Source organism: Ruditapes philippinarum, unplaced genomic scaffold (genome assembly GCF_026571515.1).
Source record: "Ruditapes philippinarum isolate M1 unplaced genomic scaffold, ASM2657151v2 ctg3392_1_1_1_1, whole genome shotgun sequence".
NCBI classification, from domain to species: domain Eukaryota; kingdom Metazoa; phylum Mollusca; class Bivalvia; order Venerida; family Veneridae; genus Ruditapes; species Ruditapes philippinarum.
Window position 1 is genome coordinate 137,683 of NW_026867191.1, and position 15,784 is coordinate 153,466.

Sequence of the window (15,784 nt, forward strand, 5' to 3'; positions counted from 1 at the left end):
TCTACATGTAAGAAATAAGTAGAACTTTAGTCAGACTGGAAAAGACCTTTCTATAAAAACTGCATGCTTTCATAAACACTGATTGTCAGAAAATATTATCGCCCATTTTGCATACTTTATCCCGGGATTTAATATTATATACTGTTTTAATACTGTTACAGGCATATTGTTGCCTTTTTGGTTGTTCCTTTTTCTTCTCCCATATGCGTATTTAAATAATATTTTGAAAACATCCCATCACATAAGTATTCATTACACAATTGGTGTAATAATGATGATATTTAACTTGTAAACACTCAAATGTTCCACATACAGAAAATATGGGAACAAGGGGACTCAAAACATACACCATATGGATGTGAATGATTTCTGTTTCATCACTGAGGTAATTTGCCCTGTTACCTATTTGTTGTGATTGTCCACACACACACAAATAATTTGAAACAGTGTATTTTGGTCAAGATATGGGTATTTTACAGTGGATTCTTAACTCAAATAGGTTTGAATGGTTTAATTCACCTCAAAGCTTCCTAAATAAAGGTTAATAATTTGTGCATACTGGCAACACTTCATTCAAATAAATATTTTTTTCTTTAATATTTTTTAATTGGATTTAATTCAGAGATGATTTTTGCATAATTGTATTGACATAAAGCTTGTTTTATTCTTCTGTTGTTTTATTGAAATTTACTGAAAGCCAGTACTCAGGAGCACTTATCACTTTCTCCATCCAGTGAACTTGATTGGCGATAAACCATTAATCTTTAAATGTAAGCAACTTATATTCATCATTACTATAAGCAAAGACTAAAAAGGGAAAATTTCTTCTAAAATTGTATAATACTGAGTTCTGATTTTTTTTTATTCTTTGTACAGAGAATTTGAAATGCCATGCAGTCAGTAAAATAAATTAATTACAAGTGTTTGAAATTGATTACACTTGGTATAAATATTAAAATGAGGAATCAAATTGTCTTCATCTTGAAAACAATGAAAGACAGGCAAAAACACATCAGAATATGTTTTAAAACTGTAAAAATTCTGTAAAATATGAAAAAAGAAAAAGTGTCATAAATATTCTTGTAATTTATGACATCATCAAAGCTTGTGATGACATCATCAAACTTTGTTTATTTTCAGTTAGAATAGTTTAAAATAGCAAAAACTCCTGTTAACAGCATCTTTTATTTCGCTAGACTATTCTAACTTGAAGTTAGCATAGTCTTGCACAAAAGAATATCAAGCTTTTAACTTAAAAGTGATTGTCAAACTATTCTAACTTGAGTTAGAATAGTTTTGCACTGATTATATAATATCACCAGATAGAATATTTTCTTAAAATGTGTAAAACTTAAAAAATTAGTGGGAAATTAATTATGTCTTTTTAACAGAACATGCATTGAAGGAATTTATACAAGAAAATGTCAAAAAACCATTTTCTGAAAAATATTGAGTTAGAATAGTCTTGCGCTGAGCCCTCGAGCTAGAACCCATGGTTTTTGGTTGAAGTGGTGTCATAGTAGGAGTTGAAACCATGGATTCTGGTTGTAGTGGTGTCATAGTAGGGCTTGAACCCATGGTTCCTGGTTATAGTGGTGTCATAGTAAAGCTAGAACCAATGGTTCCTGGTTATAGTGGTGTCATAGTAGGGCTTGAACCCATGGTTCCTGGTTATAGTGGTGTTATAGTTGGGCCTGAACCCATGGTTCCCTCGTAAAAGTGTTGTCATAGTTGGGCCTGAACCCATGGTTCTTGGTTATAGTAGTATCAGAGTTGGACTTGAACCCATGGTCCTTGGTTATAGTGGTGTTATAGTAGGTCATAAACCTATGGTTCCAGGTTATAATGGTGTCATAGTAGGTCATGAACCCATGGTTCCTGGTTATAGTGTCGTCATATACACCTAAAGCACTAGGCTACCTCTCCCCTGTTGCTTCCAGATCTAAATGATAAATCATGGTAATGTTGAAATATCTGATAGTTTTGTTTCAAATTAAAGAAATCCATTAAGGAAAAGACGCATTAAATGAAATATCTAAACAAATGTAAAATATCCTCTATAAAGCACCAACACAGTATACCTTATAACCATTCAGCTATTTTCTTTTAAAGTTCACTTAAAAACATACACCAAACAGGAAGTAGAAAAAAATAATGTAAAGATATACATGTAAAATAAAATTGTACTGAAAAATTAAGATTTATAATTGTGATAATTTAAGACAGTACAGTTCTGTACACAGCATGCCAAAAGAAAATACACGATGTTACACACAGAATAGATTATCATTTCTGCCAATAACATAGCCAGATACACTTTTATCTTTAACACAATTCCTATACTGTAGTGTATACCATGGGACATTATGTGATCTGTGTAGGGAAAGAAAACTTTTTTTTTAATTTCAGTATTTTTTATTGGATAAAGTGTATAGCCAACTCATTCTGATTAGGAACCAATAAAAAGCATGTTTCCTAGAAATTTTTTTTTATCCCATCTACAAAATTCAAACATGGGGTTTTCCTTGTCATTGAAAAATAAATTATTTTCCTAAAAAAAAAAAAAAAAAAAAAAACCCACACATTCTATGTATGTGTTCACTTAACAGAAGGAGAGGGGGTTCAACACTTCTCTGATTGAAAAAAGGTAAATATTTAAGAAAGCAAGAAAATAAAACTGGACCATCTTCTGCATTGGTGTTTTTGCCCCAGGCTTAAATCATAATATGTCATGAGGTATATAGGCATCATGTTCCACTCCTTCAGCTCAAGGGAAAACATGACTGGCCTATATCACCAGTATAAATTGACTAAGTCAGGCAGTAAGTTTCAGCTTTAACTACTACACAGCTTAAAATCTTTAATGAATATTTCCATATTTTTTTTTAATTTAGAACAAAATCATTCATTAACTTTAGTAAAAATTTCAAAATATATACCGACTGAATATTGTTTACCACTAGCAGGCTTTAGGGTTAAACTGCAACTCATATAGCAGATAGTATTACAAACAATAAGCTGCCAGCATTTTAAAACATTTTTTTCTTATTTCTAGGTTAATCCTGTATCTTTCATTCCAAGTTCATAACCTTTAACTTACGATTTCTTGATACTACAATATAGCAAACTATTTTTAATATTAATAGACAAGCCTTTTTAGCAAACAAAGTAAAAAACAAGGCATATTTTACCTAAGAAACTCCTACTTTCTATTTATTTAACCCTTCTGAATACTCAAAGAACAATAATACCTTGCCATCACCATCTGAATAAAGCCACCCCAGGCTGAACAATATTGTTTGATTTAACATCACACCAAAACAGTATAGGTCATATCTCATATGGTGACTCTCCAGGTTTACTGGTGGAGGAAGACCTCGGGTGCCATCTTTTAATTATTTCAGGCACAAACAGTCATGGGAGTAGAATCAACAAAGTTCTATAAGTTAGCTGGATAGCTTTCTCCAAAGACCCTCGGGCAGCTCGAAACTACAGCGGTGAGAGGCAAGTGGTTTGAAGTAAGCAACCTTAACCAATCTCTATACTAACTCGTACATGTACTGACAGCTGGCTAAATTTTAGGATTTTTAATCCCTTAAAGTCATTTCGCTCTCACCACTTATTCAAATATCATGTGGGATTAGTAGCTGCTCACTTGCAGAGAAATTGCAATTACTGGTTAGTTATCCAGGAAAGCCAGTTTGGTAATTGAGAACAATGACATGACCAAACCTGTGTTAAATCTGAGTAAAACCTCGGGGAAAACTAAACAAGAACCCTTAAATTGTACAAAGGACTTTCTCTAATTTGCTTTTTGGAACATCCCAGGGACATATCAGCTGCGTCACGACAAAACCAACATAGTGCGTTTGCAACCAGCATGGATCCAGACCAGCCTGCGCATCCGCATAGTCTGATCAGGATCCATGCTGTTCGCTTACCAACTCTATTACAAGTGAAGAAACTGATAGCGAACAGCATGGATCCTGATCAAACTGCGCGGATGCGCAGGCTGGTCTGGATCCATGTTGGTTGCAAAGGCACTATGTTGGTTTTGTCGTGACGCGGCTCATATTATCAATAAGCTCAAAAACTCAGCAGGAAATAAGAAAGAATCTGGTCAAACAACAATTATGTGCCGACTGGCTCTTTTATAATATAACAGTGGCAATCTGTAAGTCATTATTAACGCAAGCATTCAAAAAACTGAGAAATATACTAAAATAGTTTTACAATGGACTTTCTCTGTGTCTCTACTAATATATACCCATCTACCTGGCTATGTTTTTCAGGCAATACTCACTTTTTCTACCGGCATGCTTCTGAAACACTGCATTATCATGCAACAACGAAAATAAAAATAAAAATAAACAAAAATACAAAAATAAACTAAAACATAATATTTCTTAATTACTATCTATATGCAGGATAAAAGCATGAACTAAAAAGATGCATAACATTAATATATCCATGGTAACATAAAAATAAACTCTGGGCAAAAATGATACAAAAACAAACAATTAATAATATCAACAAAATAATACCACACTGTTTTCAGGAGTTTCCATACAGACATAATTATAGGCAGAATTAAAACTGTTCAATAGAATTTCTTAAACTTGGCATACAGAACAGTTTCAATGATGCCTACATGTCTATATGAAAACTCCTGGAAACGTCTTTAATACATAGGTAATAATCAGGTTTCAATATCAGAAATGAAGCATTTAATTTTTATGAGGACAAATAGAGTTTAACCCAATAAAACTGAAAAAACGCAGTCTTGTTAACTTTTTTTAGATTACTATTTTATCAGGCCCTCACAAATAATCAGGTATATAATAATCTTTAAGATAAGCCTGAATTTTTACATGGACTAAATATTAACACAGAACACCAAGAGTCAAAATATCTGGGATTCTTGCAAAAACGACAAAAAGGAGGGGGGGGGGGGGGGGGAAGTGAAACAATATCATTAGGAAGCCAAATAAGTCTTACTTTTTCCTGCGTAACTAGGAGGTCTTAATCCCGATTTTTTCGTGGACCTCTGCTGTTGCTGAGATGGCGTTGGCAGACCTGACGAGGGTGTTGGTGTAGGAAGAGATGAAGGCTTAGCTGCCGGCGTGGCAGGGGTAGAAGGCGGTGCTCCACCATCGTCAATTGCTGTAATCTGAGACTGACGTACAAAAATTCCATGATTTTCTGGACAGGTGAAATAAGTCTTGCCTTGAACTGTACCATCATTCTTTCCTTTTGCATCATCCAGAACAACTCCTATCCATTTACCTTAATATAAAAATTCTAGTTGCCAATAAAAATATAAATACCCACGTTACAAAAACACCTTTTATATTGTTTAAGCAGATTCAATACAATATAATTTATATAAATACAATGTGAGCAGATTGTCCCCCTACTTAGCTCAATAGGGAGAGTATCAGACTGAAAATCTAGAGGTCAATGGTTCCATCATAGGACAAGACTTAATTTTTCCATGATAACTGATCTCTGACATAGAGTCTAATGGTCATTTGTCTCTCATCACTGATTCAGAAATCATGTGGGATAAGTTTTGTTTGTTTGTTTTGGGTTTTACGTCACATCGACACAGTATAGGTCATATCGCGACGTTCCAGCTTTACTGGTGGAGGAAGACCTCATGTGGGATAAGTAGTCTGGCACTTGTGGAGAAACTGGTTATTACTGGTTAGTAATCCAGCAAAGCAGACTGACAGCAAAGATAAGACCAAACACACATGTTAAAATCTACAAATTAAACAGATTGCTGTTATCTGTGGTGACCTGACTGACTGAGTTTGTATTTCATAACTTATCCTGGCCAGCTTCATCAAAATTGATAACAATAATGGAGTTGGCTTCAGTCAGTAATCGAAAATAAATCAAATGTATTTATCACAAGGTATAACTAATGTTGATATCACTGCTACAGTGCTAGTTATGCTGAATAAGTTAAGACACGGTGTTATTATTATTCAACACTAAGCGTCAATTATAAATCTATTTACTACTTTAATATAGATATACCTGTGGAAAACATGGTTGTTCCGATGTAGGCAACCGTTCCTATCACTCCCTTCCCAATTACCTCAACTCTCGTCCCCATCTTTATGGGCTTTTGTTCAGCCATGACTTTACTGAATTGGATCTGAAATGAAATTTGAAGTTATTTGTATACAAAGATCCTTCCTAAATTTTACAAGCACATGCAGTCAGTATTTTTTTTTCTCCTTATATAACTGATACCAGAAAACGGCACCATTCCAATAGAAAATATACAGCAAATTTCTCAATTCATAACTGATAAATTCCCAAAATAAAACTGACAATTTCCTCAAAAATCGGCAAATTTAAAGATAAACAAAGACAGTAATGGATGCTATTTGATAAATGATATACAATAAAAACCAAGTATAACCACATGAGTAATATTCTTACCCAGTTCATTTCTTACTTTTAAAGTTTCACAATTTATGATTATCAATTATTACAAATGTTATGATTATCAATTTTTTTTTCAGCCTCAGGTAGAAAAAATAATCATAAAAGTTAATAATACATGGTTTTAAAGTGTATATTATGCAAAATTTTCATGTCTCCCTGGATTTTGCATCCAATATAAAATTCCCAATTTGAGTCAAACCGATGGATTTTTTCCCAATCTGTCCAGTATAGGCACCATTCCCAAACTAGGGGGAAAAAACACTGGCCTGGGACATGATATAACAGGACAAGCGCCTGAAGATTAGTGCCGCATTATCTTTTCGACCAGTCAGTTGCATGCGCCATCATTTTATATTAATGCTTGTTGAAGGGTATATCTTTTGTCTGTAGTATTCAGAATAAAGCTTGTCTTGTTAAAACATGCACAAAATGCAGAACAAGTAATGATAGCATGCAGGACGAGTATAAATTAGAAGCTACTCATCCTGCAGGACCAGTGGCTCTAAAAAAATTTTTTTATCCCTGTATGTCACAAGTGACGAAACATGGGTTCATTTTTATGAGTCAATAAAACTCCAAAACAAGATTTGGGCTACAAAGATCTTGCAAAAGACCATCCATTGCAAAATGATTTGGGCAGAAAGACCATCCATTGCAAAAAAGACCGTCAGTATAAAGATGTAGTCCTTCATTGAAAGACATTGCATTTTCTTTTTTTTACAGTTTTCCCTTTTTGGAAAATGGGAAGTCTTTCCCTAATTGGCCAATTTCCTATAGCACGAATCGACACGTTTTTTGAGTCAATTTGAATTTACCTGTAAATCACAACTTAAATGTTATTTATCAGAAAAAAAACTGATTGCATAAAAAATGGGAGCATATTTTCTCAAAAACTGTATAAATATGAAAAAATTAATCACAATAAGTAGCTTATTTATTCATATATTTAACAGTTTAAGAAGACACAAGAAAGACAAATCCGGGTCAGCTCGGCCCTAAAACGTACTCGGCCCTATTCCAACTCGGCACAGGTCAACTCGGCCCACTTTTCAATTATTAATATTTAGGTTTGTGTTATCACTATTTATTGTAATTATTGTAATTATTTATAATACACAGATTGACAGTTTCTGAACTAGCAGGCTTTTCTTATTAGTAGAATTGCGAGTAAAGATAACTGATTGCGTACATGTATCTCACTGTATTTCTGACTCGTGGTAGATTTAATTGTAAATTTAAATACCTTCAGTGTCAAACAATGTGTTGAAATATATACTTAGAGGAGGCTAAGATCACCAGCTTTTAATTGGTGTAATACATTTTAAAGTCGGACATTCAATCGCACCCAACTAGCGATTTAAACACAGCTAAATTTGCATTCTTTTGCAAGCGAAGGGAAACTAAGGGAAACAACTCTTGTTTTTTCACTTGATATACCTCGGTTATTTACGTAGTTCATAAAGAGACTGTCAATTTTTATTAGGTCTATAGAAATTTTATCGAATCTGCAAAACATATAAATAACAATTTTTTTCTAAATATACTTTATTTCGACAGAAGTACAATGTATAATTACATAATATCAAGATATTTCTTATTATTCATTTACCTTAACAACATGCAAAGCAAAATTAATACGTTATATATATTTTTGTAAAGTGGGCCGAGTTGACCCGTGCCGAGTTGGTATAGGGCCGAGTTGACTCTTTTCCAAGAAAGACATTTTGTGTTGGACCCCCATATAATTTGGAGAATCCCAGTCACACTCTGACTTCACTCAAAAACAATAATTATATAGAGGATATTTGTTTGTTTGTGTGTAAGATGAAATTTTATTTCATCGAGTGGGCTTTAAAAACAGTATTCTCACGAGTGGCGTAGCCACGAGTGAGAATACTGTTTTTAAAGTTCACGAGATGAAATAAAATTACATCTTACACAACAAACAGACAAATTTTCTTTTTATTTTATGCTTTAAAACAAGTTAAAACGAAATTTCCATAATTTTAACGTTAATATTAAAATCTGTTTCCCCCATTGAGAGCCCCATTCAGAGGGAAATTTCTCATTAAAAAAAAGAAGTCTTGAGCTGAGAAATAAGTCCGCCAATCAAGGTTAAATGACGGTGATATTTATTCATTTTATTAAAAAAATATGAATGATCGCTTGTTTTAATAATAAAAACAAACAATTCTTGTAGGAGAAAAAGTCCAACCATCCATCCATATTTCTGTTACTTACTGCGAATTTATATTAGACCTGGCTTTGTAAAATGTAAGTGGCAGCCATTTTTTAAAGTTTTGTATTTCATGGGAGGAAAATAATTGTGTAAGATTCAGAAGGATATAATTTGGATTTGTTAGTCATACACCTTTTTAAAAGAAAGAAAACTTATTTGAGGATTGTAACAGACAAAAAATAAGTGTTGACAGAAGTGAAAACATTCAGAAAAGGAGCTAGGAAAATGGAAAACTTGGAAGCTTGCTAAGGCATTGTAACTTGTAAGGAATGCTGGGTTTTTTTACTTATTTTACGAGTGATGGCTGTCAATGCTTTTCAATTTTTCATAAAGCATACGGCAGTTATTGCTCGTAGGATACTTATATTATGCCCAAATGTCATCAAGAGCAGTTAGCATGGGGAAGAAATGTATTTTTCAGACTGTAAAAACGAAACAAAAAAATTTAGAGACGAAATTTTGTGATTGGAATTTGAAGGAATAGAAGTAAGTTTTCTCTCTTTATTACTTTTGACATTTAAGTTATTTATCTATTTCAGCTTTGCTATTTTTTTTTAACAGCCTGATATTGTCAGTAAAAATAAAATTGAGGTACCACATGGGGAAAATCTTAAAAAAGTAGTTTTGTCATTGAAAAAAGTGAAATTATATTTTGATAATTTTCACTGTGAAATTATCAAATATAATTTTCACGGATAAAACAGTAATCCACTGAAAAGCATAAAATAAAAAAGGGGAAATGAGTCTAAACAATTTTTTTCTGTTGTGATTTTAGGCGCTGACAGATACAGACATAGTCCTATAAATATGACATCACTTTGAGATATTTTTGCTTCTGGGCAAAGCAATGTCATATCGAAATTGCTCAAAAACCCATAGCATGTTCCGCCAGAAAATCGGTCGGAACGAAAAACAATGATTGAATGAAGACACAGTGATTTTTCTCACTTAATTGGGAAAAGGCCTTAGCCTCTTGATTTTGGGAAAAATTATCGCTAAAATTGCTTAATTGGGAAGAAAAAAGAAGGTTTAAGTTCAGATTTTTGGGAAAACTGCATGATTTTAAAGAAAATTTCAATTGGGAAGAGGCCCTTTTTCGGAGTCTGTTATATAAGTAGGAAAATCACTGAGACAGTGTGTATTTACATAAGTTTTGACCTATTTATGAACAAAACTAAAAAATAAATACCTTTTGTCACAATAATTAAACTGTCACATCCGAAAAATCATGATTAAATCATCTCATGTATCTTTAAATTCCTTTTACAGCCGATAAACAAATGGCAGCCATAAAGTGTGCGAAATCTGATTGGCTAATTCAAATGCAAGCGTTTAACTGAGTCAGAATAATCTAACGGAATATTTTTTTAACGAAATTATAATTGCCCATGCACCGTCAGTGTGTTCGAATATATTTTTCCATTCAAAAATTTGGAATCAATCTGTAAAGCACCTTGCTTAACCAGTATGGCTGATAGACAAAAATAGATTGATGTTTATATCTTATTTTAAATTGATAAGTACATTGTTTGTGAGTTTTTGCGTATGTTGAGCATGAAATTGAAAGAAAAGAAGATAAGCAATTGAATAAAGATTGAAAGGCAAGACAATAGACATTTTTTGAATTTTCTATGATGCTATGCGTTTTTGAGCAATAACTATTAGATGTCAGGCTTGACCGACATAAACTATAACAAGCCTGTAACGTCTAATATATTGGACGATCGGAAAAGAGTCAACTCGGCCCTATACCAACTCGGCCCGGGTCAACTCGGCACGGGTCAACTCGGCCCACTTTACAAAAATATATATAACGTATTAACTTTGCTTTGCATGTTGTTAAGGTAAATGAATAATGAGAAATATTTTATTATTATATAATTTTACATTGTAGATCTACTTCTACGGAATTAAATATATTTAGGAAAAAAAGTTATTTTATTTGTCTTGCAGATTCGATAAAATTAATATAGATCTAATGAAAATGTGTTTCCTTAGATGCATTTTGTTTGTATTAAAAATACTATTCAAAAAATAAGAAACAAAAACGTGTTTACTTAATATCATAAGCTTCTAATTAATTGCAGGTGGTCACTAATCAAATTTGAATGAATGAGTTAGTTGGACACTGAAGGTATTCAAATTTACGGTTAAACCTACCACGAGTCAGAAATACAGTGAGATACGCAATCGGTTATCTTTACTCACTATTCTACTGATAAGAAAGCCTGTCTGCTGCTAGTTCGGAAACTGTCAATCCATGTATTATAAATAATTACAATAATTACGATAAATACCTAAATATTATTTATTGGAAAGTGGGCCGAGTTGACCCGTGCCGAGTTGGAATAGGGCCGAGCTGACTCGGGGGCCGAGTACGTTTTAGGGCCGAGCTGACCCGGATTCTTGGACTAATACAGACAGATATGCTCTTTTCTTTACAACTCAGGGTCCCTCCATTCTGAGGCAAAACTGTCTATGTGAAAATTTACAAGACAGAAGATCCTCAAAAACTTAACTTTTCATGGAACAAAATTAACAAGAACTTTTTTCAATGAGCCGGCCCGTATCACTGTGGCAGTGTGGCCACTGTGGGCAAATTTATCCAAACTCTGTTGTTTGAAACTGACAAATACCCCCAAGCAGGAGCTCGCTTTTAGGCTTTGCAAATATGTATTAAAAACACATTTTTATAAAATCAATACAGTAATGTTGAGAAGTTGCGTAATACAGTCAATTACAGATAGTTCTACCTTTTTATTTTATCTCATTACAAATGTCAATTTCAGCAGAGCCGCTTATAACACGAACAATTTGTGCGATGACTAATTCCTTTCAAAAACCGTACCATACCGTGAATAATTTGCAAAACGGCCTACTGGTTATTCGCTATAAAATAAAACGCCTCAATTTAGTGACGATTCGGCCCAGATTAGTGATGATTCGCCCCACTTCATTTAAAATGTATATTATTACACGAGAGACATATTTGAATTAGTGGCAACGGCGACGCCTTTTTATATAAATAAAATAGAAAAAATAAGAACCCCTAATAAGAAAGTCCAAAACGGCAAAATTGAAAGTGTTGCAGGCTCGGTTTGATTTAGCCAGTTCATGGACGGTACTATTAAACTACCGTCCACGCCCCCTAGCACCGGCTTAAGCAGAATTTAACATTTAAACATGAAAATTTTACTAGAATCCTTAGTAGAATCCTTCAAAATATCAACCATATGGACCTCTACACACTTTTCCAGCCTCAAAATATATTCCGATAAAGCATTTTCGAACTGGGAATACTGTTTAGATTTGATGTATGGATTGAACCAAAAGCCACAACGAGAGAGGTCATGACTATAGATAAGCTTAACCTCAATTATCTGCTCCTCCAAATAAGCTTGAACCATTTTTAAGGCTGGTGCGCAGGTGCATAATTATTGAGTAATTTGATCCTGCGCATCCGACCTTGGATTCTTTGTAATGTAGTGATTAAATACAGCAGTGCACGTGAGAACTTTGTAAAATGTTCCAGTGACACTGCCCTCTCAGGCACGGCGACACGGCCACTATTCCATCACTGTCATAAAAATAGTGCGTACATATCTCTCTTTTAACGCTCCTGCTAAGTCGAGCAACAACTCGGCGATCGCTTTTTCTCCAACCCACATTTTGTTGAGTTTATTGTCGAGCTCAAAAAAATAAACTTTTTTTTTAAAAGCCTGTGACAATTTCTCTAAGGCACCTGGCTCGGTCTTTGAACATAGTCAATGATGCCGACGCTTTTTCAACCCTTTTCTGGTCAGAGGTTAGCAAATGCGGGATCCATCGCGCGCACACTTTCCTTAACTTTTACTTTTCTTTGAAAATAGAAAACACATATGACCCACTAAGGCCCGATGTGTCACTTAATTTATCTACTGCACGGTATATATTGCATCTTCATTAACTATGGCTTTGACAGTGCTGATGTCTTTTTCAGAGGTAGCGGAAAATAGCCACCAGTGGCGGGATCATCCTTAGCATAAGTTCTACCATCGTCGGTTACCCAGGGTATATATTCCGTACATACTACATATCTAGATCTAGATATTAATTGTAGTATGTACGGAATATATACCGTGGGAAACCGACGATGAAGTTATACCTTCCTCAAACAATTACACCTACAGGGCTATACATTGTAATTGTACGATGTGGAGAGACATTTTCTCCATAAATTAAATCTAAATCGGTTTTAATTAATTTCTGACTCGCATTTACCTAATAACCCACGAATTTTGCAATAAGTTCTTTTCTCCTCTCTTAAATCACAATGCAACTCAGCCATGTTTACAACCACATGCATTTCAATGGCCTGCTTAAATTTAAGTGCACGTGCAAATCGTGCGAAAATAGAATGTTGGTTAAAAAATCAATAATCTTTCCAACTATATATTAAAACATTACATGTACTTTCACGTGCAAATCATGGTTAAAATGAGTTGTTGCCACTAATTAAAATAATGTAATATTATACTTTTTTCATGTATATTTATTATGTTACTGTTTATATAAATGTATAAGCCTATTATCTAATTGTTTATTACTACACTCTAAACCGCTGTTTTAAATACTGAACACACACACACACATACACACACACGCACGCACGCACGCACACGCACACGCAAACACACACAAGAAAAGAAAATTACCCTGTGTTTAATCGGAAATATAGTGTTATTTAAAAAATCAAAATGTCAAATGAGCTACATATATTCGGGCGTACGATTATGTGTTCGATAAAACAAGTTTCAATTTTGCCGTGTTGGGCTTTCTTTGGGGATTCTGTATTTATCTTTTTTTATATCGATTTTAACTTTTGCAGGTTTTACAGAAAAACCCGCTGAACGCGATTTTCACGTGCACGCCCTAACCAGTAGATTCGTAGACCAGTAGAATATCGTCTGAAACATACTGCGCATGATCTATATTGAACACAAAAAGACCCCCCTTGCGCCTTTAAGCGGAGGTTATAGACCTTTTTACGACGCGGTCCGTTGCTATGAATAATCGACCGAAATTAGAATTTTCTCGCGCAATGGCAATCTGCGTTGGGCACAATATTTATCGCCCTACATAGAAATATAGTAGAAGTTCATAGACAATTCCGAGTTAGTTCAAGGTAAACGGTAGAAAAGATGACTTTATAGCTTTGTGGCGAAGAATGCCATAAAAAGGCATGGAAAAGATGCTTTAAGAATTTACGATCACGGATCTGACACTGAGATCATTTTTTAAAGAAGATGTGGAAATATGTATATTAGCAAATGAAAAGTCAACTTATTTGCTGTTGAAATAGTTCATTTAAAAACAAAAGAAATTTTATAATATGAAATCGAGATTAATTATCATTCTGAAAAAAATATCAGAACAGGTGATAATGCATTTTTAGTGTTCAATATACCTGATTATATCCTATATCCGATTTGCCTGTGATGCAAACAGAAAAATGTAAGTCACATAAATAGATTTCAAATAATAAATTATTTTTTTTTTTCAAAATCTTGAGAAGTTAAGATGGGTTGTTGGAAGTGATATAACACACATTTTATCCGCTTACTTTTTAATAATGCACGTCACACAATTTTTCTCTTCTCAAAATCCATAAACATTTATCGGTATATTTAAATGTTATATAATTAATTTAATAAGCTATTCAGAGGAGGAAATATTTGATAACATCAAAGTAAATGAAATGGTTGACAGATTCGCACAAATAATAAACGAAGAGGCAAAGCCATTGTTTCACAAGGAATTAACCATGCGAAAACAAAATATACAATTTGATACTACAAAAGTGATGAAAAAATCAGATTGGTTTGATTACTCGTGCAGAGAAAGAAAGTTAGAGTATTTGGAAGCATTACGATTATTTAATGAAGTGAAGACAAATGAAAATAGACACCAGTTAATGTTAAAAAAGAGACAATATAAATCTTTGATAAAAGTAAAGCGCAATAGGAGTAAACTTATAAAGATGCGAGAAAATTGAAGCACTTAAAAGTAAAAAGCCGTGCGATTTCTGGAAATATTTTTCAAAGAAAAAAACACAAACTGAACGAAAATATCTGTGCAAGAATTCTATGACTATTTTTAGGAATTTATCAGATAGCATTTAACACTACTACTGATCCAGAAAGCGAGAATTACTGCAATAACCAATATTGTTATGATGACCCTATTTTCGCGGAATTAGATTCTGTAATTACAATTGATGAAGTGCGACATGCAATTAGTTGTTTGAAACGAGGCAAGGCAGGTGGGAGTGATGACCTCATAAATGAATATTTTATTGAAACATGTGACATCATATGCGGGCATCTACGGGATATTTTCAATGTTATACTATCGACTGGACATTTTCCAAATGCATGGATGGAAGGAATCATTATACCAGTGTTTAACAAGAAAATCATTGATGCAAAGCATCAAAGGGCGACGCCAAAAGAATTTGATCCAGATTTGCACCTAAATACTTAACAAAAGATGTGTACTTTATAGCAGTACCATTACATGTGACCTGGAGGCTAGGGCCAGTTTAAGTTGAAACTTAAACCAAAGAAGAATAGACTCTGTCTTGCCAAGATGCAAAGACAATTTATAGTCAATTAAGCAATCTTATAAGACTTATGCTATAAGAAAGAATTTCTTCAGATTTATTTATGAGACACAAGGATTCCTGAGTCATCAGCATATAATCACTGGCACGAGTATCGTACCTGGGAAGAAAAAATATGACACCAGATGACCAGATTGATAAAAAAAACTGTGTTTATAAAAACCAAAACAAAAAATGTAAATAATGATCCCCTTTAAAAAATATACTATCAACTTGAAGTATATTTTTTTAAAAGGGGTCATTATTTACATTTTATTTTGGTTGTTGACACTTTTAAAGATGAACACAGGTTTTTTTTATCAAATCTGGCCATATTTTTTCTTCCAAAGGTCTGATACTCGTGCCTGTGCATTATAATATAAAGCTTATTGCTTAGGGGTTGAAGACATGTAATTGACATATATTAGACATAAAAGAGGACC

General features: G+C 33.6%; 1 protein-coding gene across 1 annotated transcript in view; it reads right to left on the reverse strand.

Annotated features, from left to right (window-relative positions):
- LOC132735209 (dynactin subunit 1-like) overlaps positions 1-11,522 on the reverse strand; it is a 79,162-nt gene extending 67,640 nt beyond the window's left edge. Inside the window, 4 exon segments of the mRNA XM_060722148.1 lie at positions 4,304-4,330; positions 4,999-5,286; positions 6,046-6,166; positions 11,455-11,522. Of these exon segments, the coding sequence (XP_060578131.1) occupies positions 4,304-4,330; positions 4,999-5,286; positions 6,046-6,148 (418 nt within the window). The 5' untranslated portion in view covers positions 6,149-6,166; positions 11,455-11,522.
- Positions 11,523-15,784: the final 4,262 nt, after the last annotated feature.